Raw genomic sequence first — 25,734 nt, forward strand, 5'->3', positions numbered from 1 at the left:
TATATATATATATATATATATATTGTGAAAGTAGTCTATCTTGATTTAACAACAATATCATTTTAAGCCTTTTAAATTTCCATTTAGAGGAAATGTTTGATTTTCTTCGTTTTATCGTCAATTGTTGTTGATGAAGTCCTTCCTCTTCTTCTCGCCCTGATTCAGGAGAGATGATGGTTGGACCAGCAAGAGCTCTATTTATGGATGAAATATCAACTGGATTAGACAGTTCAACGACCTTCCAAATCGTCAAATCTATTAGACAATCCATTCACATTCTTAAGGGAACTGCTCTTATCTCCCTCCTGCAGCCTGCACCGGAAACTTACGGCCTTTTTGATGACGTGATTCTTTTGGCGGATGGGCGAATTGTATATCAAGGTCCACGTGAACATGTCCTTGAATTCTTTGAGTATGTCGGATTTAAATGTCCTAGGAGAAAGGGAGTAGCTGATTTCTTGCAAGAAGTAAATCTCAAGCTTCATTACTGCTTTCTACTTGCGTGCTAAAACCATAGTATCGACTGAACCATTAAATTTCCTTACGTAGGTGACCTCTAGGAAAGATCAGGAGCAATACTGGGCAAGGAAAGATGAGCCATACAAATTTGTTTCGTCCAGGGAGTTCTTTGAAGCATTTCAGTCCTTCCATGTCGGACGCGAACTTTCAAATGACCTTTCTGTTCCTTTTGACAAGGCTAACAAGCATCCTGATGCTCTAACCACCAACAAGTATGGCGTTAAAAAGAGGGAACTTTTGAAAGCTTGCATGTCTAGAGAAATCCTTCTCATGAAGAGGAATATATTTGTCTACTTGTTCAAGATAATACAAGTGAGTCATCCAGCAAGTTTCATATATCTTGTCTTTTTTGTTTTGTGTTTATAGAAAATATCCTGGTGTAGTTGTAGCGCCATGTTAATTTATGTTCTATGTATTGCAATAGTCCAGAGCGAACGTATAGGTTTCGCGGATGCATTTGAAACAACTATTTATATACAGTTATTTGTATCATTACACTAAGTGTTAAGAGTTTGGTGATTTCAGCATCTGTTATTGGCTTCTATAACAATGACACTGTTCCTGCGAATCAAGATGCCGAAGGAGACACAGACAGATGGATTCATCTTTATGGGTGCATTGTTCTTTACAGTAATTGCGGCTATGTTCAATGGGTGCTCAGAGGTTCCTTTCACTATCTTGAAGCTTCCGGTCTTCTTCAAGCAGCACAACCTTCTCTTTTTTCCTGTATGGGCTTATACGTTGCCTGCATGGATAGTCAAGATCCCAATCTCAATTATCGAGTCTTCCATTTGGGTTTCTATCACATATTATGCTATAGGATTTGATCCAAACATCGTAAGGTAAATAAATCAACACTAGTATCATTTTAGCTTCTGTATCTCGAGGATTTGGATCTTGGTTTTTAATGCTTATTCTGTAAATTTGAAAGCGTACTTGCAGAGACTTTTCGATGTTGAATAAAATTTGTGTTTTCACTTGCATGTTCTCGCAATGAGAATATTCATATCTTTAGTTAGGATTTTGATATTCACAATCTGAAGCTATTGCATATCCATTTTCCTTTTATTTTTCTTTGTTTAACTGATTGTGCAACGAAAGGATTACTGTGGCAGGTTTTCCAAGCAGTTATTTCTAGTGATATGTGTTGACCAGATGGCTTCTGGATTATTTCGCTTCATGGCAGCTGTTGGAAGGAAAATGATAATCGCAAACACATTGGGATCGCTTGCATTACTTCTTGTTCTTGTAATGGGTGGATTCATAATGGATCGAGGTGAGAATATCTTTCTGAGCTATCATGCCAAAAAACATCACAGTAACTTAATAGTAACTGAAGGCAGAATTTTGTGACACCTATGCGAACTATGATAATATCTAACAGAACAATGATAACGTTAACGACTAATACATTTTCCATATCTTTTATTAGAGCTTTATTAGTCTCAGAAGTTGAGGGTAGTTTGATCCATATTTCCTGATCCTGGTTGCTAAGCATGGAGAAGGGAGTACATTTTTGCATTCGGTAAAAGTGCTGATAACTGTGTTATTTGTTTGCAGATGATGTGAAAAAATGGTGGTTATGGGGTTACTGGTGTTCTCCAATGATGTATGCACAGAATGCCATAACTGTAAATGAGTTTCTCGGCAATAGTTGGAGAAATGTAAGAAATCCTTCTCTTGCTTTGAAATTTCATACACAAATTTCATTTCATCTGAATTGGTACTCCTATTGCAGAATGTTCCCGGTTCAACAGATAAACTAGGAGTTGTAGTCTTAAAGTCTCGTGCAATGTTTCCTGATGCACACTGGTATTGGATTGGAGTAGGCGCAGTGCTAGGATACGTTGTTTTTTTCAATCTTATGGCTACGTTGGCCTTAACTTACCTCAAGCGTATGTGCTATTTGTCTGACTTGAGTTGCAATTACTTCCATCTATCAGCTTCTAACATTCTTCTGAAATCAAGTATATTGTATGCAGCATTTGGAAAATCTGGTGCGGTTTTGCCTGATGAAACAGTTGCCGAAAGGAAGACAAAGATACGGAATATAGACATAAATTCATCAACAGGAGGTACTTCTTGTCTACATGATTCAATATTACTTGTTAACATTTGAGTTGATGTGCAAGATGGATTACACCATTTGCTATAAAGATGATAAGTTTATAGTTCGTCAATCTTATACAAACTAAAGTAAAATAGTACGCATGAAATGGCAAAATAATGTCTAAGGTTGTTAGAAAATGTTTAGACACCTAAAATCCATAAAATGGCTTATGGTTTAGTTGGCCTTAAACAAAAACAAAAAGCATAAAAAACCCAGTGATGCTTCATATAAAACAGGTACTTGAATTATGCAGAAATGAAAAATGAGGGCCAAAGAAATGCATCTATTCGAGAAACCAGGACAATCAAGAAGGGAGGGATGATTTTACCATTTCAACCTCTTTCACTTGTTTTTGATGATATCAGATATGCAGTCGATGTGCCTCAGGTATATATTTTTGCATATTACTTTTGGAATTATCCTTATTTAGTTTTCATGGAGAGATCACCAAACTGCCCCAAGTATCATTTTTCTTTTAAAGAGATGAAATGTTAACTCTTCCAAAACGTATGAAACTCTACACGCTATTCAAATGCTTTCTGTTTTTGAATATTTTTGTTGCTTTGTAGGAAAATGAGCATCTTTTAAAATAGCTAATTTGATAATTTATGCTAAAAAGTACTGTCCTATTGAGTAATGAGATTAGCTACTAATCAATTATCGGATGGACAATTTTATTGAAATAAGCATGTCTATATCTCGGATGTGGTGGAAATAGTGACACTGCATTTTTGCTTAATATTTGAAGTAAAAATGTACTTGAAACCAGTACAGTCCTTCTGGATTCATATATACTCAAGATACGTTACTCTCGTAGGATATAAAACCTCAAGGTGTTTTGGGGGAGCGGTTAGAGCTTTTGAAGGGAATTAGTGGTGCTTTCCGTCCAGGAGTCCTTACAGCTCTAATGGGTATTAGTGGAGCTGGAAAAACTACTTTGATGGATGTTTTGGCTGGTAGAAAGGCGCATGGATATATGGAAGGAAGCATAACTATATCAGGATATCCGAAGAAGCAAGAAACATTTGCACGAATTGCAGGATATTGTGAACAAACAGATATTCATTCTCCTAATCTTACAGTACATGAATCGTTACAATTCTCAGCATGGCTTCGATTGCCTCTAGAAGTTGACAGCGCAAATAGAAAGGTACTCTATTGTTATGTCAGACTTCATTTCTGATAAAATTATTCTTACATTTTCTAGTCTTTCCAGCCTTCCGTTAAATGCTCTCGAAAATAGCATATTGTTGTGACTTTGCAGCACTTAGAGCCTCATTTCTAAAACTTCAATCTTTTATATGGAAAGGGAAACTGAAAAACCGCGAAACTCTCACTACCATTCATTAAAAAACACAACTTTGATACTTAGCATATATTGAGCTTACATGTGAAAAATCTTCTTAATTTCGTAAACTTTGTATCTAGTCATACATCTTCACATAAAATGAGATGGAGGAAGTATTTCTATTATATTCTCTAGAAAAATTATTGATTATCCTACGAGATCATACACAGGAAATCAGCTTAGAGAAACGCCTATTATCATTTATTTTTGAAGGACAATCGAAGTGTTTCAATATTTAGGCTAGGTGATGACATATTAAAATGAAATGTATCCAGATGTTCATTGAAGAGGTGATGGATCTTGTGGAACTAACCCCACTGAAGGATTCCCTTGTTGGATTACCCAGTGGGAGTGGTCTTTCGGTTGAGCAGCGCAAACGACTTACTATAGCTGTTGAGCTTGTTGCCAATCCATCTATAATATTCATGGATGAACCAACCTCAGGACTCGATGCTAGAGCCGCTGCAATTGTCATGAGAACCGTTAGAAACACAGTTGATACTGGTCGAACAGTCGTATGTACCATCCACCAACCCAGCATTGACATCTTTGATGCATTTGACGAGGTAACCATTCCGTCGTTTCTTTTTTCTGTCAAGCTCTGTAGCTAATACAAGTACTGCTGTTAAATGAGAATAAATTTACAACAAGTAAAATTAGCTTGTGGATCAAAGTAGATTAGTTTAATCTAACTAAGCAGTTTATCTTACAAACACTTGACATATCTGTTTCCATTTTACTTGACTTTTAAAATTGTTTCTGCATAGTTGGTGCTTCTAAAACAAGGAGGTGAAGAAATCTATGTCGGTCCATTAGGCCACCATTCGTCCGAGTTAATCAAATACTTTGAGGTAGTACTGATAACAAGTTGTTGACGTCCTTGCTCGGTTAGCTTTTACTCCATCTCACAATGTTTATGTATGATTTGGACACTTTTTCCTTTTCCCAGGGAATAAACGGAGTACCCAAAATCAAGGATGGTTATAATCCAGCCACTTGGGTGTTAGAGATCACATCGAAAGCACAAGAAGCTGCCCTTGGCGTTAATTTTGCAGTACTATATAAAAGCTCAGAACTATACAGGTATTCTTTGATAACCAAACGGACTTCGCTCAACTATGCCTAAATCTCAAACTAGTTGGAGCTAGTAGCTATGTAAATCTTTTCCTCTCTATTTGGACCCATTTCATTTTATACTGGTACCGCGTAAATGAATCCCTGGTTAGCTTAGGCAAAAAAGATTCCACTTGTAGTCAAAGTGCTACATTTCCCTTTACTTATGAGCAGAGTTATTTTGAACAAGTTTTGAAACGGGATGCTACTAAACTGACGAATCATTACTGTGTTGATGAAAATTCAGAAACAATAAATCTTTGTTCAGAGAAGCAAGTATATCAACCCCAGGTTCAAAAGAATTGAATTTTTCAACTAAGTACTCGCGATCTTTCTTCAACCAATGCGTAGCTTGCCTTTGGAAACAGCATTGGTCCTACTGGAGAAATCCATCATACACTGCTGTGAGAATTCTTTTTACGTCGTTCACCGCCCTCATGTTTGGAACAGTTTTCTGGGATCTTGGCTCTAGAAGGTAACCTATTTGTTGCTTTATCCACAAAAAAAAAAAAGATGTCGAAATTTGATTCCTGAAATAGTGTTAGTGTGGAATATCAGGACAAGGAAGCAAGATCTTTTTAATGCAGCAGGTTCCATGTATGCATCTGTTCTATTTCTCGGTATACAAAATGCTTCCGTAGCACAACCAGTTGTTTCCATTGAGAGAACAGTCTTCTATAGAGAAAGAGCTGCTGGCATGTATTCAGCTTTCCCATATGCTTTTGGTCAGGTAACTAAGCATTCGATGTAGGTATACGTGACCAGTGCCTTGCGTGATTAGATCTCCCTCTTATAAGTTTATTGTTGTTTTGCAGATTGTGATTGAGCTTCCTTATATTTTAGTTCAAACTGTTGTGTTTGGCGTGATAGCGTATGGCATGATAGGATTTGAATGGACAATAGCCAAGTTCTTTTGGTATCAATTCTTCATGTTTTTCACCTTGTTATATTTCACACTTTATGGGATGATGACAGTAGCTGTTACTCCAAACCTGAGTGTTGCTGGAATAATATCGAATTTCTTTTACGCGATGTGGAACCTCTTCTCGGGTTTTGTTGTTCCCAAAACAGTAAGTTCTTCACTCAACACATCACAGATGATCAACAATTATACCTAATTTCAATTATTCTCATTTCTAGCTTTTTTGTCTTGCAGAGGATTCCAGTGTGGTGGAGATGGTATTATTATATATGTCCTGTCTCATGGACATTGTATGGATTAGTTGCTTCTCAGTTCGGGGACTTAACGGATGAACTTGAGGAAAATTTAACACTCGAACAATTCGTGAAGAGTTATTTTGGATTCGAGAGTGATTTTGTGCCATACGTTGCCATCATTATCATCGCATTTTGTATCCTCTTCGCTTTCATTTTTGCCTTCTCGGTCAAGGCTTTTAACTTCCAGAGAAAATAAACATGTCATTTTCAGCTTAATTTACAGGAAAGAGGCCTCAACTATGGCCTAATGCTTCGCTGCTTCAATGTCATATGGACAATACATTTCTCCACTACACTCAACTCTTGTATCTTATACCAAAAAAACTAGATGAAGGATGCCCATGCTGCGCATGGACCAAAGTTTAATTACAATAATTGTTGTTTTAGTGTATTGTTTCTACTATTTTGTAAGGAGTATTCTTCTTTATTAAATTACTTCTCCATAGAATTTTTATATGAGCTCCTCTCATGACGGTCATGTGACTTTTACTCCACATAGAGAGTTAGAAAGCATCTGTTCTCGTAATGAGGCTTAGGCCGACGGAGTAGGGCGCGCCTACACAAGTGGTTTTTTGGACCCACATTTGGAAAAATTCCGTAATACTAACATCCCTCATGGTTTACAACAATATTTTGCTGAGGTCCCTAATTTTGAATTACTTGTAACAATTTTTCCTTTGTTATAAAATAAAGACAGGATACTAAACATTGAGGGAATTATAACGTATTGGATTGTTATAATTCCCCTTCTTTCTTTCATACTAAACATTGATTTTGCTTAAATGAGACAAATAAGATTGATTGTTGTTGTCGTTTCTGAAAGGGCATAGATTTCATCATTTGATTATTATACTAGCATGTTTTCTGACTTGTTCTTTATTAAAGTGGTTGTGGTTAAGTGTTATTACACACTGTTTTAGCATCTCACTCATTGCTAAATGTTTTACCGAGAACTCAAGTGACATTGGAGAAGACATAATTAATTAGAGAGTATCAATTGATAGCATCTGTTGAGCCTCACATTGTTTCGTGTTAGAAGAGACGTATTGGTTTCGCTATGATTTATTTTGTGCTTTAAGAACTTTTAGAGCCGCTCCATTTGTCATTCTTTTTAGTTGAGTCATGATTATTCCTTCGTATTGTAGTCAAGTGATTAGTTTTGAAATTCTCTTTTGTATTTGGAGATAAAATTGGTATTATTGCGTGACAATCAAATCATCGTTGGATATTATGTTTTGATTTATAGTTGTTATTATTTGTATTGTGGATTTCTGAGATGGGGAAATTCAAAATAGGCCCAAAACCAAATGAAATTTTTGCCTAATTTTTTTGTAGATTTATGTTAAGGCTTGCTTTGGGATTCTCTCCTTTTAGCACAGGTCACAGACCTATTTTGGGTTGTGACATACATAATTTACACCGATATAGAAGTAATACTCTTGACTTGTTCCCTCAATGATACAATAGTCCTGCAACGTCTTACAACTCAAATAACTCTTGATTAGTTGAAGAGTCCAAAACTCCATATAAGCACATGTTCCAACACATAATTACTCTCTTTCGTACAATGAATATAGTTTAAAACATAGATTTATTTTCATTGTCTCAATTCTCTCTTTCACGACACTAACCTCAATATAAAAACAATATAAAGTTTTCATGTTTTCTTACATTATTTCTCTTCATATTTCTTCTTTTGCAATACTGAGGAATACCATCTCTATTTATAGGGGAGAAATTCTTCCTTACAATGAAAAGAAAGATTATGTGGTAATTAATAGAATAAAGTAATGACCTAAAGGTTATATAAGTTACAAGAATAAAGAGTTTTAGAATAATGGGTGAAATGTGTTGGGATCGAATTCATGCACACACACTTGATGAATGAAGAACACAAGAACTTTCAAGAGAAAGAAATGAGAGATCTAGAGAGAGAAACAGAAAACTCAATATTTCGTGGTAACACCCCATGAGTAAACTTCCACGGCAGTGGAGTATATTTATATTAATAAATCAGAGTATTTTTGGTTACAGAGAATAAATGGAGAATAAAAAGTAAAGCCCAAAATTTAGGTCGGGCCGCTGCCCCGAACCCCGCCTTCGAATGGGGGGCTCCCGCCCCCCATAACCCCCTGGCAACCTCACCGTGGAGGTTAAACCGCATAAACAGTTATATATATATATTAATCAGGCTCCACAACCTAACAAAATGAAGAGTTGGTGTTTAGAAGAGTTGCACCAATTAATGATCACATTCATACACAATTGATGAGAGTAATAAGACATACTTACAATGTCCACCAATGGACATAATATGATACATAATGTCACATATGATATATTTTTATTAATATTAAAATGTCACACTAATACACACAATCATAAAATTTGCATTACATAGAAGGTTTAACCATTTGAAAAACTTTAGAATATTCAATAATGAGATAATGAAAATAATAAAAGATTCTCAAGCGATTGCATTAGTGACCTTATGATCAAACGGTCTGAGAATGTCACAACCCAAACCCGTCGTGATTGGCAGCCACAATTACAAGCCAGTGGGAGAACCACTACTATATCCAACTAAAATAATTATTCTAAAACAAAGGTGTTTAAGTTAAGGAAGCAAGTTAAATGACGAAAAGCGAAGTTCATTACTAAACAAAAAATCTAACAACTAAAATTTGCGGAAGATAAACCTAAGATATGAAAGTCAATTACCAAAAATATTAACGATAATCAAGTCTAGACAATGAAATACTAATGAACTATTCAACTAACTAAAGCAATGGCCTAAGTCCGGAAATGATGGACATAAACTAAAGAGGACTCCATGGCAGCCCAGAAGATATAACTCACCCTTGAAGTCGATGCGCTAGTCTCTAATCTCCTAAACGAAGTCTGTTAATAGCCACTTGAAGATGCCGTGTACTCAATAAAAATAAGAGCAAGTGCAGAATCAGTACACAACCATAGTATACTGGTAGGATCACATGGCTATCCCACTAGTACAATATAAGCAAATCGAACAAACATTATAATCAAATGCATATATATCAACATTATCAATATGACAATTCATCAAAACATTTCACATGAACACATCATTGGTTCTCTCACGTAATCCAAACTCAAACTGTTAGTGCACCAGCGTGGTATCTAATCTCAGTTAGCTTGCTGAAACGTGACGATTCGATCCCATAGTTGTGGCGAAACGTGACAAACCCTATCCAATATTTATGTAGGAATGTGGCAATCCGATCCAAGTTAGCTTGCCAGGACGTGGAAATCCAATCTCATTACACACCACAATCACATACACAAGTACATCATCAAGATCATACATTTACAATATGATTTCATGGCTATATTATTCATCTATATCAGTTACAACCAACGTGAACAATATTGCAACGTTCATATACATACAATATCATAATGAAGCAAGAACATGCATACATCACACAATCATGAAATCACAACCATCACCTACCTCGAAACAATCTTGAAATCCTAAGAAACTTGATACTTCCCTTTCCAAATTCGTTCCGCTTGTTCTTGGTCTATGAAAAATCACAATAAAACGGAAATCAACAAACAATTGCTAGTTACCCAAGTTACTTAACAATTCTATAAATCCTAGATCAAACCCATGATATCAACTAGTCAAATTAGGGTTAATTACACCATAAAATCTATCAAGAAACCATTCTCTATTAATATTGACCCATTATATTACGTTCTACGAATAGAAAAGTTAATCAGGGAGTGAAAATCTTACCTTTAGCTTCAAGAATAGTGGAAAACAAGTTGGAATAGCCTGGGTCGTTCTTTAGATCTAAAAGTCAAAGATTGCAAAAAAAGATCATTTAGAGGTTTCATTTATGACTTTATTCGTGTCTGTCCCGTTACAACGGCACCCATCACGTTGTAGCGACATCGCTGTACTGGCACTAATCCCACTACATCGGCCCAAAGCGAGACAGAACGTTTTTAGGGGAATTTCATTTCACCTTTTTTAAAACACACCCTTAACCTCTATACACTCACAAAATTTCTTTGATTCTAAGATCAATTCCCCGAGATCTTCTTATACAAATTCAATTTCGTAAGGTCATACAGATTCCTTAACGAATTATCTAACCTACTATGTAGTCGACTTCATATTTACTCCACCCAATTGCTACCAAATTTCTCAACACCTTGATGACTCTGATTTCCTCCAAATTTGGACAAGGTTGAAAAAATCCTAATACTACGGAAAAAAATTTGTCCTCGATTTTTCCCTCGTTGGCATTTATATAATGACAGAACCCACGTTATAATAGATAACAATTTACTCATAACTCGTCCTCGATTGACAAAACTTAGAAAAGTAGGTAGGAAAAGGAAAATAGTACCTGAATCAGTGAGCAATTGTGGATACTTGTCTTGAATGCCCTTCTCCATCTCCTAGGTAGCTTTCTCGACTAGACTATGTTTCCATTGAACCTTCACGAACTTAATTTCTTTGGTTCTTAACTTACGAACATCACAATCAAGAATAACAATCGTTTCCTCCTCATATTGGAGGTTTTTATCTAGCACAATTGAATCTCACATAATTATATAGTCATTGTCATCGTGATATCTCTTCAACATCGACACATGAAATACAGGATGTACACCGTACAAGTTAGGGGTAGCGCCAATCTATACTCCACCGACCCTATGCGTTCAAGAACTTCAAAGGGCTCAATATATTGGGGACTCAACTTATCCCTCTTACTGAGTCTCATCACCCCTTTCATGGGTGATACCTTCAGAAGGACATTTTTGCCAGTCTGAAACACCATGTCTCTCACCTTATGATTTGCATACTTATTTTTTCTACTCTGAGCGGCTAGAAGTTTAGCTTGAACGCTTCTCACTTTATCTTGTGCATCTTTCACTAATTCGACCCCCAAAGGTTTTACATCCCCAACTTCAAACCAACCTATGGTTGATCTACATTCCCTCCCATATAACGCCTTAAGTGGTTCCATATCAATGATTTAGTGATAACTATTATTGTAAGAGAACTCGCATAGTGGCAAGTACTTATCCGAATGCCCTCCAAAGTCAATCACCCAAGCAATCAACATGTCTCCAACACTTGAATAGTCCTTTCTGATAGTCCATCCGTTTTGGGATGAAAGGTTGTACTAAATTTGAGTTGTATACCCAATTCATCATGTAACTTCTTCCAAAACTTAAAGTGAAAAGGGTACCACGATCTGAGATGATCGAAAGGGACACCCCATGCAACCTTATTATCTCTTTCACATAGATTTTAGCTAGTTGTACCGCATTGTAATATAACCTTACCAGAATAAAATAAGCTAACTTAGTCAATCTATAAACCACAACCCAAATATATACAAACTTCCCCAGGAACTAGGGGAGACCAACCACAAAAATCATAGCTATTTTTTTCCACATCCATTCCGAAATTGGCATCCTTTGAAGTAGTCCAACAAGCCTTTTATGTTCATACTTCACTTGTTGACAATTCTGAAACTTCACCACAAACTCAGCGATGTCTTTCTTCATCCCCGATCACCAATAAATTCGCTTCAAATCTCTATACATCTTCGTCACTCCCGGATGAATACAATACCACGAACTATGAGACTCCGCTAGTAATTTTTTAATCATGTCAGCTACTCGAGGAACACAAATTCTACCCTTATGATTGAGTACCCCATCCGCATCAAGAGTGGCCTCTTATGACTTAGCAATTGCAATCTTCGTTCTAAGTTCTTCTAAATTCCCATCTTTGAATTGTTTGGCCTTGATCTCTTCCATGAACATGGACTTAGCTTCAATACTAGATAACACCCCACCTCTTTCGGAGATTCCCAACTGCATGGACTTAGATTCTAAGGCTTGGATTTCCTTGGCCAAATGTCACTTGACTACACTCAAGTAAGCTAAACTACCCATACTTACCGCTTTTCTACTCAAAGTGTCTGCCACCACATTAGCCTTGCCCGGATGGTATTGAATGGTCACATCATAATCCTTGAGTAACTCCATCCATCTCAGTTGTCTCGAATTCGAATCTTTTTGAGTGAATATATGTTGCAAACTATGATGATCAGTAAATATCTCATACTTAACATCATAAAAATAATGTCACCAGATCTTAAGACCAAACACCGGCTGCTAACTCCAAATCGTGAGTAGGATAATTCCTCTCATGCACCTTAAATTAACGCGAGTCATAAGCTATGACATTCTTATCCTGCATCATCACAACACCCAAACCAGAATATGAAGCATCGCACTAAATAATGAAATCCTTAGCTTTAACCAGTTATGTTAGGATGGGTGCGGTGGTCAAAAGAGTCTTAAGCTTTTGGAAGCTCTCCTCACATTTCTCTGTCCATTCAGACGGTACCTCCTTTTTTGTCAGGTTGGTCAAGTGAGTAGCAACTGAAGAAAAATTCTTAACAAAACGACGATAATAACTATCAAGTCCCACGAAACTCCTAGTTTCAGTAACCGAATTTGGTCGTACCCAATTCTTAATTGCCTCAATCTCTTGGAGATCTACCCTTAACCCTTATTTTCTCTATTATTATTGATAATATTGTTGTATGCCCTAAGTGGTGATTATGAATTTGTATTAAGGGTTATATCCGAATGTTCTACTCATTATAGATGGTTTAATGTGAGACAGTATATTAGACCAAATTCCTATATGTAATGTATATTGTCTAAACGAAAAGCCTATGTAAGCTTCCTATGCGAGGAGTCTAAGTAAACTCCCTAAGTAATATGCAAGAGGTTTATGTAAACCTCAATATATAAAAGTTTTAGTTTTCCCGCATTTTTAACATATGGAATGTAATGATGAATTCTAAGAGGCAAGTCTTAGTCCTCTACTAGGATGACGACGCCGGTTACATCTAGGGGATGCTCCCCGATCTTGACAAACTTGGTATCAGACATGATGTTTAAATAATCTTAAGGTTGATGTCTTACTAAACCACGTCTATGTAGAGTCTTGTTCATGCGTGTGAAGCGCGCCACACTTATGAATTAGAGGCAATGTGAGTCTTAGGAATTCTCACTTATCGATAATCTTGAAAGTCGTGCCTTATGAGTGGTAACTCAATGTGTTCCTTTTCTTATAATTATTTTATTGTGGATATAGGAGATGAATATTAGAAGGACGGCTGCAAGAAGAATGGAGGAAGATTTTTCTAATATGGGAGTTACTCCCATAGAGAACTAAGCCCCTCCACAAGGAAACCAAGTGCCTCAAAAAGACCAAGCTTCGGTCATTCCTCTACCCATGATGGATGGAGAGATAAGGTCGGCATGTGTGACTTTGGCTCAAGCCATGACTACCCAAGCTCATGCGGTAGCCACTCAATCTCAAGACATGGTGGCTCAACCAAATAGGGAGATTGGACCCCGTGTTCAACAAAATGCTAATATCACGTCTTCCTATTTGAGAGACTTCACTAGGATGAAACCTCCTATGTTCTATGGGTCAAAAGTGAATGAAGATCCCCAATACTTCATTGATGAGGTCTACAATTTTCTTTATGCTATGGGGTTGACTTCAAATGAAAAGGCCGGGCTAACTTCCTATCAACTCAAGGATGTAGATCAAGCATGATACACCCAATGGAAATATAATAGGGCCTTGAGAGGGGGTACTATCACTTGGGTGGTATTTAGTGCTGGGTTTTGTTTGACCTGATTTTCTTACCATAAATATGTTTTCCTTTTAGGAAAAGGTTTTGGATTGACTAATCCTTTTCTTGTAGGAAAAGGTTTAGGACTCTATAAATAGGGGCATGTTCCTTCTAACTTAATCAACATTCACAATGTAGTCTTAAAGGCTTTGAGAGTTTTGGTTAGGGGGAGAATTTATGGGTCACAAGCTTGATACGTTATCACTTGTGTGAACCTCCCATGTATTCCGAGTGAATTGGTTGAGGTTGTTTCCCTCTGTATTTTGTACTCTCATATTTATAGTGGATTGCTCATCTCCTTTGTGGACGTAGGTCGATTGACCGAACCACGTTAAATCTTTGTGTCTTTTGGTATATTTCTCATTGTCTTCTTACTCGTGGTCTTTCGAGGTTTGCTTTGCTAGCTTCCGCATTTACACCTGCTTATTTCCGATCCTAACAAGTGGTATCAGAGCCAGATTCAATGATGGAGTCAGGTTCAGTGGTTCGATGATCGATGATAGAACCAGGTTAGAAAGAGGTGTTCATCTTGGCGGGTGTAGTTCTAGCAGCAACCTTTTTTGACAGTAATGAAGATTTTGTTGGAGAAATTATTTCAAAGAGGTTCTCTGTGTTGAGACATAAATTTTGCAAAGGAGATTATGGAGAGGAGAAGCAAGTTGTTGAAGATTAAGTGAAGAAGGTGGACAAATTTATTTTGTCAGAAATTCAGGCCAAGGGGGAGATTTGTTGGGTTTTATTTGCCTTGATTTTTTGACCATAAATTGGTTTTCCTTTTAGGAAAAGGTTTTGAATTGACTAATCCTTTTCTTGTAGGAAAAGGTTTAGGACTCTATAAATAGAGGAATGTTCCTTCTAACTTAATCAGCATTCACAATGTAGTCTTAAAGGCTTTGAGAGTTTTGGTTAGGGGGAGAATTTATGGGTCACAAGCTTGATACGTTATCACTTGTGTGAACCTCCCATGTATTCCGAGTGAATTGGTTGAGGTTGTTTCCCTCTGTATTTTGTACTCTCATATTTATAGTGGATTGCTCATCTCCTTTGTGGACGTAGGTCGATTGACCGAACCACGTTAAATCTTTGTGTCTTTTGGTATATTTCTCGTTGTCTTCTTACTCGTGGTCTTTCGAGGTTTGCTTTGCTAGCTTCCGTATTTACACCTGCTTATTTCCGATCCTAACATTTAGAAGGTCTTTCCTTGATTGTTTCTTTCCTAGGGAGAAAAGAGAGGCGAAAGTGGATGAATTCATCAACCTTTGTCAAGGAGGTATGAGTGTGCAAGAGTACTCCTTGAAGTTCACTATTCCTTGGTATATCCTAGGGATGAGATGAGTCACTTTCTCATGGGAGTGTCCGATGACTTAGTTTAAGAGTCTCGTTCGGCGATGCTACATGACAATATGGATATCTCTCGGTTGATGGTTCATGTTGTACAAGTTCCGGAGACTAGAATAAAGCAGAAGAATAAGTAGGTTAAGAGGACCAAGTCTTATGAGGGAGGTACTTCCAAAGGTAGGCTTGAAATTCAAGACAAACGTAGGTTCAATAAGAGGGTTTCCAATCAATTTCCTTCCAATTTCCTTAGGCAAACAAGGATAGGGTTTCTAACCCTAAGTCTCAAATGGGAAGAAGTGGAAATTCACTAAGTGACAAACTTACTTGTGCAAAATGTGGTAAGAAGCACAGGGTGAATTCTTGGTGGGAACGAGAAATTGCTTTGGTTGTGGAAAAGAAGTTCATAAGGTTAGGGATTGCCCTAATGTGAGGAGTAAAGAGAAGGGGAGTGGTCAAGCTAAATCAAGTGGTTCTACTTTTTATTCTCCAAAAAAGAACCGTTTTTATGCTCTCCACTCTACGGGTGAGCAAGAAGAGTCCCCCGATGTGGTCACTGGTATGTTACAAATCTTCTCTATTGATGTTTATGCTTTACTTGATTCATGTACTACATTATCATTTATAACTCCTCTAGTAGCTAAAAGGTTTGATGTTCTACCCGATATTTTGATTGAACCATTTTCAGTTACAACCCTGGTGGGTGATTCCGTTGTGGCTAGAAGAGTCTTTATGAGTTGCCCTATATCTTTGCCCAATAGGGTTACAGGAGTGGATTCGGTAGAACTTGTTGTGGTTGATTTTGATGTTATTTTGGAAATGGAATGGTTTCATACTTATTTTGCTTCCATAGATTGTCGAACAACAGTGGTTTAGTTAAACTTTCCTAATGAACCCGTCTTAGAATGGAAGAGGGGTAAATCAACTCTTAGAGGTCGTCTCATTTCTTTTCTAAAAGCTTGTAATATGATCTCTAAAGGGTGTATTTACCATATTGTAAGATTCAAAGATCTTGAGTCCGACATTCCTCCTATATAGCCAATCCCTGTAGTGAAGGACTTTCCGAAATCTTTCCCAACTAATTGCCTGAGATTCCACTTAAGCGGGAAATAGACTTTGGTATAGACTTGTTACTGGATACGAATCCCATTTCGACCCCTCCTTATAGGATGGCTCCGGCCATCTAAAGAGTTAAATCTTCAACTCAAAGACTTATTAGACAAGGGTTTCATTCAACCTAGTCTTTCATCATAGGGAGACTTGGTGTTATTTGTTAAGAATAAGGATGGGTCCCTTAAGATGTGCATGAACTATTGTCAACTCAATAAAGACAATATTAAGAACAAGTATCATCTCCCTCGAATTGATGACTTGTTTGATCAACTCCAAGGGGCAAGCTACTTTTCAAAAATTTACTTGAGGTCGGGGTATCACCAACTTACAGTGAGAGGTGAGGATGTACCTAAAACGACATTTCGAACTAAGTATGGTCACTATGAGTTCCTAGTAATGTCCTTTGGCTTCACGAATGCCCCGGCGGCATTTATGGACCTTATGAATAGAGTGTTTCGAAATTACCTAGATTCCTTTGTGATTGTCTTCATTGATGATATCTTGGCATATTCGAAGAATAAGGGTGAACACATGGACCATTTGAGAGTGGTATTACAAGTCCTTAAGAAACACCAACTATTTTCCAAGTATAGAAAGAGTGAGTTTTGGTTGAGACCGGTGGCGTTTCTTGGTCATATTATCTCAAGTGAGGGTATAGAGTTCAATCCAAAGAAAACCGAGGCAGTTAAGGATTGGCCTAGACCATTAAATCCAACCAACATTAGAAGTTTCTTGGGTTTAGTCAGGTACTATAGGAGGTTTGTGGATGGGTTTGCATCCATTGCTTCTTCTTTGACTACCTTGACCCAAAGAGTGTGAAATTTCAGTGGTTCGAGGCATGTGAAAGAAGCTTCAAAATTTTGAAAGATAGGCTTACCTCCATTCCGATGTTGAATTGACCGGAGGGTACTAAGGGCTTTGTTGTATATTGTGATGCATCCCCAGTGGGTTTGGGTTGTGCCCTTATGCAACATGGGAAGGTAGTAGCATATGCCTCTAGACAACTCAAGGTACATGAGAAGAATTATCCAACTCATGATCTTGAATTAATGGTCGTATTATTTGCTTTAAAAATATAGAGGCATTACTTGTATGGTGTTCATGTGGATGTTTATATAGACCATAAGAGTCTTCAATACGTGTTTACTCAAAAGGAGTTCAATCTCCGACAAGAAAGATGGTTAGAATTGTTGAAAGATTACGACATGAGTGTTCTCTACCACCCCGACAAGGCTAATATGGTTGCGGATGCTCTAAGTTGCATGACCCATGGGTAGTGTGCCTCATGTAGAATAAGGGAAGAAAGACCTAGTGAAAGATGTTCATAGGTTTGCTAGATTGGGTGTTCTGTTGGAAGATTCCCCAAATGGTGGTCTTATGGTTCATAATAACTCCGAGTCATCGTTAGTGGTTGAGGTAAAGTCTAAGACACATCTTCACCCAATATTGATGGAGTTGAAGAAGTCGGTACTTTGCAAGTTTAATGAATCATTCTCCCAAGGAGGATGGTGTGCTTAGGTACCAAGGTAGATTGTGTGTACCGGATGTTGATGATTTGATAGGAAAGGTTTTTTAAGAAGCACATGGTTCCCGATATTCTATTCATCCGGGTGCTACCAAAATGTATCGTGACCTTAGAGAGATATATAGGTGGGATGGCTTGAAAAGGACATATTGCAATTTATGTCCAAGCATCCAAATTACCAGCAAGTAAAAGCCGAGCATCTAAAGCCTAGTGTTTTAATCCAAGAAATGGGTATTCCTACTTGGAAGTGGTAAGAAATTAATATAGACTTTGTTATTGGGTTGCATCAAACCCTGAGGAAAAATGACTCAATTTGGGTTATAGTGGATAGATTGACAAAATCTGCTCACTTTATCCCTGTTAAGTGTACTTATGCGATGGAGGATTATTAAAGGATCTACATTGATGAGATTTTAAGCCTTCATGGGATCCCTTTGTCCATCATGTTGGATAGAGGTGCACAATTCACTTCCCGTTTTTGGAGGTCTTTTCAAAAAGGGTTGGGTACTCAAGTGAAGCTAAACACTGCTTTTCATTCCCAAACAGATGATCAAGTAGAGCGTACTATTCAAACCCTAGAAGTCATGTTAAGATCTTGTGTGATAGATTTCAAAGGGAATTGGGACAATCACCTACCATTGATTGAGTTCTCCCATAATGATAGCTACCGTTCGAGTATTTCCATGGTACCTTTTTAAGCACTCTATGGTAGGCAATGTAGGTCTCCGGTTGGGTGGTTTGAGGTTGGTGAGTCTTCACTCCTTGGTCCCAAAATAATCTATGACACTTTGGAGAAGGTTCGGGTGATAAGGTATAGATTGAAAACAACCTATAGTCCACAAAATTACTATGCCGACAATAGAAGAAGAGATCTTGAATTTAAAGTAAGTGATATGTTGTATTTGAAATTTCACCTATGAAAGGGGTGATGAGATTCGTCAAAAAGGGGAAGTGAAGTCCCTGGTATGTGGGTCCCAATGAGATTTTACAACGTGTTGAAAAGGTTGCATATGAGTTGAGACTACCTAGTGAACTAACTTTGGTGCATCCGGTATTTCATGTATCCATGCTAAACAAGTGCATCGGTGATCCCGTATCTATTTTTCCTATTGAAGGGTCAGGTGTGGACGAGAGTCTTTCCTATGAAGAGGTTCCGGTGGAAATTCTAGATCGCCAAGTCAAGAAGTTGAGGAACAAAGAGGTGCCCTCTGTTAAATGTCCTATGGAGAAACCACCTAGTTGAGGGAGCAACATGGGAGTCCGAGGCCGACATGAAGTTCCGTTATCCTCATCTTTTTCCTCAAAATTCTAGTCAAAGTTGAGGTTAGTAATAATCCTCTTTAAAAAACTGTGTAAATTTTAATTTGACTTGTTTTGCTAAAATATGCATGATTATGATAAAAGGGTTCTTGCTAAAATAAGTTTTCATGTGAAAGTCTCTTTGCTTAAATTGCACTTATATGTGTTTCGTGTATTGTTGCCTTCATGAAATGGTATTGAGCATGTTACTGTGTTGTAAGAAGTTTTGGCATAAGTGACTTGATGATCAAGTTGAGTTCATGTTGATATTGAGAAGGAAATTCCTCATGTTGTGATGTTGAGCTCTTATGTGTGGTAAATTGTGATTTGAGTTGCTATGCGTAAATGCCATATTGATATGTTAATTGAGTTGTAACTCATGCTGTTATATGTTGTTGACTGTTTGGGCTGCTAGTCTTGAGTCATCCCTCCATATAAAAAGATTTTTGTGTCATAAGGTGAGGATAATGTAACACTCCGGAAGTCCAAGACCTAATCTAGAGCCTTACTCAAAGAAAACAGGCCTAATATAATGTGTTTGAAACATTTAGGAAGTGTTAGAGTCAAAACATCAAGAAATATTCATGACGTCCGGTGAATAGTAAAATGTGCACTAGTGTGCCTTGGCATATTTTATGGGGTTTTAAGAGTCAAAAATTAACGAAAATTGGTCGGAAGGTGTTAAACAAGTATTAGAGTATGTTAGGGTTTAAATGTATGAGTACGACTCCCCAAGGACCACACTAAGGGTCCTTGAGGAGGACCCTTCCAAATTGACTTAAAAGCTGTCAAATGACATTGTCCATCTATGAGCCAAACGACGGGATGTCGTTTGATCAATGAGCCTTCAATGGCTCCGTAGGTATAAACTTATACATTTCCCAAAAATTCCAGTCTATGTCACAATCGACGCCTTGCCGGTATGGCTGCGTCAATGGACCTACGGTCCATAGGTCGAGGAGTCAGCGGTTGAGTCTATTTTTCACTGTCAAGTTTCTTAGTTAGTGAATTGATTATTCAGTTTGTTATTTAATTTATTGGGAGTTATGGGAAGGTTAATTATGTTAGTTAAGTGAGTATATAATACATAACCCTCATTAAACTAACCCAACACTCTTCAATTCCCAAACTCAAATTTCTCTACCTTCTCTCTACTTTCTCTCTCTTTCCCCGAAAAACACCATTGAAGACAAGGTTCAAGGGCATTAGTGCTGCAAGAATTCAAATTTTTCTCCATAAATATTCAAGGATTTTTAAGGTATGGGAACTATTCACTCTTGGGATCTCTTTCCCCCAGAAACTCTTTCGAATTGATTTCAAAAGTTGTCAAAAACATGGGTTTCCTTCTTATTACGAAATTGGTCTTCCAAATTTAATTGTTATTGGTTTCCTTTGATAATCAAGGATAGAATATGATTTTCTATAGTATAATTGTTGTATTTCTTGATCATTGGCTTCGTTTGTGATGAATTGGATCTTTACCCTAACCCTAGTTATGAATTGGACTTGAAGATGATTAGGATTGTTAGAATTGATTATGTTATTGATTAAATCACTATATTATGACGATGATTAGTGAGTTATTGGATAATTGGGATGAGTTGAGGGTGAAATTCTTGGTGAAGGCTATGGAGGCTATTTGGTAAGACATTGTGATCCTCTACTCTTTACTTCAATATTGATGGATTGTAATCGGTGATGATGTGATGCAATTGAATAAGGAAGATATAATATGATGACTTTGATAATGGAAATGATATGATTATGTTGAATGTTAGATCATGATAACGCTAAGTTATTGCAAGTTTGAAGATGATTTCTCTTATGTTCCTTAGATGATATGTTGATCTCACTAATGATGGTTGTGTTATAAAAGGAACTTCTCATCCTATGTCTAATGAGCTAAATGATATTCTATACAAAGGGGGTTAGTCTCCTATGACCTAAGTTAAGCTATGATTGCTAAAAAAGACTTAATGACATTTCAAAAAGGGACTTTAGCTTAGAACCGAGTGAACTTGACAATGAGAGGTGTTGACTACCCCATAGAAGGGAGATTCACCAAACATTTTCATGGATGAGGGATCCAATTGCTAATGGGCATGTAGAGGGTTCAAGAAAAATCTCATAGTTCCTTAACTATGTTGCCTCCATAGGAAGACTAGCTTCCACCAAGAATGCTATGTTAATTTTTCGGTCCTACCTTGGCAAGTAGACCACCTTCTTTCGGTGTAGGGTTTCATGACACCGAATTTCATGTTTAGCTTACATGGTCTATGTCGGTTAAGGCAATTTTTCCGAAAGTAAAATGAATGTAATAAAGTGAACTCTAACTAGGATGACTTAAGGTGTTCTTCTTAGTGTAGGTAGGGGTATGGGACTCTACCTATGCATTGCTCTAGTTGTCCTTGAGGGAAGTCTTAGGAGAATGTTCTTATGCTCTTATGACTTTAATGATATGAAAATGTTGACTTTATATGTTGATGACCCTATGTGATGTTAGTTTCACTTATGAACATGTTATTGGTCTATATTGCTATATATGATGATGACTACTCATGATGCTATGTTAAATGAATTTAGGCATTATTTATGATCTCTTTTCTTGTTTGCTTGACTATGTGGGGTTTTGGGACTTCATATGGACATTGCACTTGTAGGCTTAGGAAGGGGTTGTGAATAAGTGTCTTGTATGATATGATGATATGAACTCTTGTGCATGTTTTGTTATGATGTTGGAGTTGCTTTGGTTATATGATCTTGATATGCTATTATTCATGTTGATATGACTTTATCTTGATAGTATCCATGTTGACTTGACTTTATCATGATATTGGTCTTATGTTGGATATGAACTTGTATTGAGTAACGTTGTGCCTAATGGCTTATATGTGTTCCTAATTGTGCATGAAAGCTTTTAAAAGTGATTTAGCATGATTTTGAACTAAATGTCCCTTTAAGCATGATTTCAATGTTATATGTGCATATGTTTCTATACTTAGTACAAGTGGATGGAGGATGGACTAACCCATATTTCTTTCCCTTTTCTCAAATAATGTAGGTTCGATTTGTTGAGGTATCAAGGCCAAATCGCAAGAAGACTTGGATTCTTTTTTCCCAAGTTGATTGGTGACTCCCCAATCTTTGAGGATGGTGCATTCTATCTAGCCTAGTCGGATTTGCTATAGTCTAAAAGACATTATTTTCTCTATTATTCTTGATGATATTGTTGTATGCCATAAGTGGCGATTATGAATTTGTATTAAGGGTTATGCCCGAATGTTCTACTCATTATAGATGGTTTAAGTGTGAGACCGTATTTAGACTAAATTCCTATATGTAATATATATTGTATAAACAAGAAGCTTATGTAAGCTTCCTATGCGAGGAGTCTAAGTAAACTCCCTAAGTAGTATGCGAGAGTTTTATGTAAACCTCAATCTATAAAAGTTTTAATTTTTTCCGCATTTTTAACCTTTGAAATGTAATGATGAATGCTAAGAGGCTAGTCTTAGTCCTCTCCGAGGACGACGTCACCGATTACATCTAGGGGCTGCTCCTGGTCGTGACACTATAATGCCATACACTCATCCTTTTTGCGATCCCTCAAAGTCCTAGGTACATGGTTCTCTAGAAAAAAAAGCATGGACATGGATCCAAGTAAGTGGAGGTAATGTAGAAAATTTTTATATTCCAAGTAAGCTCTCCACCATTGCTTGGCCTCACCTTGAAGTTGAAAGGACGCGAACTCAACCCCATGTCGGTGAACAATACCCAATTTATGCAGCCTCTCATAACAATTCAATATGAACTCATAAGCATCTTTAGTCTCAGAACCACGAAATACCAGAGGCTTGAGCTTTAGGAACTGGTCAACATATCATGATCATTACCGGACATCAGAGAGCCCAACAAAGGACGAAAGAAGGAATCATTATCTCCCACTTCACCCATCATGGCACAGTCCTAGCTACTGGAGGATTGGTATGGGCTTGAGTGGGTGGAAGCATTACCAGGCCATCTAACCCTTTCAACAATGACATGATCTGTTGAGCTAACACTGGATCGATGTGTAACACCCCGAATTTTTTTAAGCTAAGACTCAAACCATCCTTCGTGGTGAGTAAATTTTTCCGAGGAATTTAAAATATCTTAAAGTATTAAGGTCAATTTACTAGATTTAGCACAAAGAATTCCAAAAAAAATAATTAAATTGGAAATAGAAAAATCTGAAATTTTGCAAGTTAAGCTAAGTATCAGTTTTGGGTCAACTTCAAATGAACGTACTCCTACTACAGGATGAGTTAGGTGTGATACAAGACACCATTAGAAAAATCTTTGAATTATTTTCCCAGAGCCGCTGAGTTTGCTAAATTTTGAGTTCAGATGATTGAGATATGACATTTTGAAGTTGGTTGTCCAGTTAAGAAAAGTTAGTCGAAAATAGTGAGGGGTATTTTGGTCCTTTCCTTACCCAATCTAATTTAACTCATTTTTAGTCATATTTTAGGGGTCTAATCCTTTTAGTTTCAATTTTATAATCCTAATAATCACCTAGTCTTTTAGTTGAAGTTCAAGAAGAAGCAAGAAAAGAAAAATAAGGAGAAAAGAGGCAAGGATGAAGGCGTTCGTCGACGTTCTTGAGTCTAGTTGCGGATTTTTGCCATGGGTATAATCCCTAAGAGGTTTGTAATATTACATAGTGTTGGGTTAGTTCACCCACATGCCAATCATGTATTTGTGTCAACGAAATTTCATGCTTAAAGTTTAAAGATTAGAGTTCTTGATGAGTTCTTGAAAGGTGTTCTTGAAGTTCAATCTAAATCTTGTTGTGTTGGAGTTTTGATGATTTATTGAGATCAAATTGATTAATTTTAGTGTTTTTTCCAGTATAATAGAGTGTAATTAAGTTAAATAATGGAAACCAAGTGATTGGAAAAGAAACCATTCTAATTTAGGCGATTTAGGGTGAGAAAACGAGCAAAAATGCTCGGCAGAATTTCTGGGTTGAAGCCTGGCACGGGGCGCCTGGCTGAGCGCCCCAAATCCATCTCTGTCCATCAAGGGTTGGGATTCCGCTCCACTCATAGCCTCAGGGTCGTCTGCTTAGTGTAGTTTGCCTCCGGTAGCTCCGTTTGAGTTCATTTAAAGTGCACCTTCACTCCTTTTCGATTCTAGCTAATCTAAGCTACTTCTAAACACCTAAAATCAGTCCTAACATGATCATAACCTTGAATTCATAATTCAAATTCAAGGTAGAGTTGAGAGTTATGTTTTGAGAATTCTTTCAAACGTTCTAAGAAAGTCCTTTTGAGGAGTCTTCCACAACTTCTAGTAACTTCTTTTAAGACTCAAGCTAGTGAGTATAAAAGTGAAGAGTATGTATTCATGAGTCTACAATATCACCTAGATCCTTCATATCATGAACTATAACTCTTGAATTCATAATTCACATTAAAGAGAGAGTTAAAAGTAGAGTTCAAGAAAGTCTTTAAGTTCAATTGTGAATTCTTTGAGATCCATCATTGATTTGAACTAAGTTTTGAGGAAGTAAATAAGAGAATGAGAATATTCATATAGATGAGTTCCATCTAGTTACTTAGACCTTCAAGTCAACTTGTTCATGTCCATAATTCCGCTTGAACCTGATAAGTCAAAAAATCTTGAGTTAAGAAGTATCTTAGAGATTTCGAGTTGAGTAGTTGATGCTCATAATTTCGCATGAACCCTCCAAGTTGAAATCATGAAATCATCCACATGAAATCATGAACCTTGAATCCATACTTCAATTCAAGGAAGTTAAGTGTTAAGTCTAGAAGTTAAGAGCAAGTAAAGTAAAGTTTAGGGAAAAGACATAAAAAAAAACCTGAACTTGGTCCGAAAACTCACTTTAGCACTTAAACTATACGGGCGTTTAAATACCCCTTTAACATCTTTGAAATGAATTAAAAATCACCTTGAGATTATTATCCCACTCTCACTTGCCACATCATAGCCATGTAAGTGCCACAACAACGCCATATCAGCACCACATCATTAATTATTTTCACCATTTTTTTTAACACTTCTTAAAATTAATTTACACTAATTAATTAATTCAAAGTGCATTTTCTAAAATTAAAATTAAAAATGTTGACCCATTTTTATTTTACCCCATACCCATCCCCCACCCACCCCCTTACTTCTTTCTTCTCATTCTTCTTCACCATTTCTAACTCTTCGATGTTCATTTTTCTTCTCTGCATATTTTCCAACTTCGTCCACCATCCAAACTCTTTTTATCGTAACTGTCAAATCACCACCGAAACTCCATTACTAGATTCTCCAAAACACCAACAAACAGTTGAATCACCACTTCGCATCACTTTCTTCCTTAAAACACCATTAATAGTGAGCTTCGAAGCTCTTATCGGAGCAACAAAAC

At 37.0% G+C, this 25,734-nt stretch overlaps 1 protein-coding gene across 1 annotated transcript in view; it reads left to right on the forward strand.

The window, feature by feature from the left end:
- Positions 1 to 6,740, forward strand: part of LOC107005750 (pleiotropic drug resistance protein 1-like) — a 12,230-nt gene extending 5,490 nt beyond the window's left edge. The window contains exons 9-24 of the mRNA XM_015204405.2: positions 166 to 467; positions 550 to 831; positions 1,045 to 1,361; positions 1,635 to 1,795; positions 2,080 to 2,183; positions 2,258 to 2,414; positions 2,502 to 2,594; positions 2,883 to 3,016; positions 3,447 to 3,779; positions 4,253 to 4,543; positions 4,745 to 4,828; positions 4,927 to 5,060; positions 5,338 to 5,565; positions 5,649 to 5,820; positions 5,906 to 6,160; positions 6,247 to 6,740. Of these exons, the coding sequence (XP_015059891.1) occupies positions 166 to 467; positions 550 to 831; positions 1,045 to 1,361; positions 1,635 to 1,795; positions 2,080 to 2,183; positions 2,258 to 2,414; positions 2,502 to 2,594; positions 2,883 to 3,016; positions 3,447 to 3,779; positions 4,253 to 4,543; positions 4,745 to 4,828; positions 4,927 to 5,060; positions 5,338 to 5,565; positions 5,649 to 5,820; positions 5,906 to 6,160; positions 6,247 to 6,504 (3,305 nt within the window). The 3' untranslated portion in view covers positions 6,505 to 6,740. The remainder of the gene's footprint in view (positions 1 to 165; positions 468 to 549; positions 832 to 1,044; positions 1,362 to 1,634; positions 1,796 to 2,079; positions 2,184 to 2,257; positions 2,415 to 2,501; positions 2,595 to 2,882; positions 3,017 to 3,446; positions 3,780 to 4,252; positions 4,544 to 4,744; positions 4,829 to 4,926; positions 5,061 to 5,337; positions 5,566 to 5,648; positions 5,821 to 5,905; positions 6,161 to 6,246) is intronic.
- The last annotated feature ends 18,994 nt before the right edge of the window (positions 6,741 to 25,734 follow it).

This window comes from Solanum pennellii, chromosome 12, assembly GCF_001406875.1.
Source record: "Solanum pennellii chromosome 12, SPENNV200".
NCBI lineage: Eukaryota > Viridiplantae > Streptophyta > Magnoliopsida > Solanales > Solanaceae > Solanum > Solanum pennellii.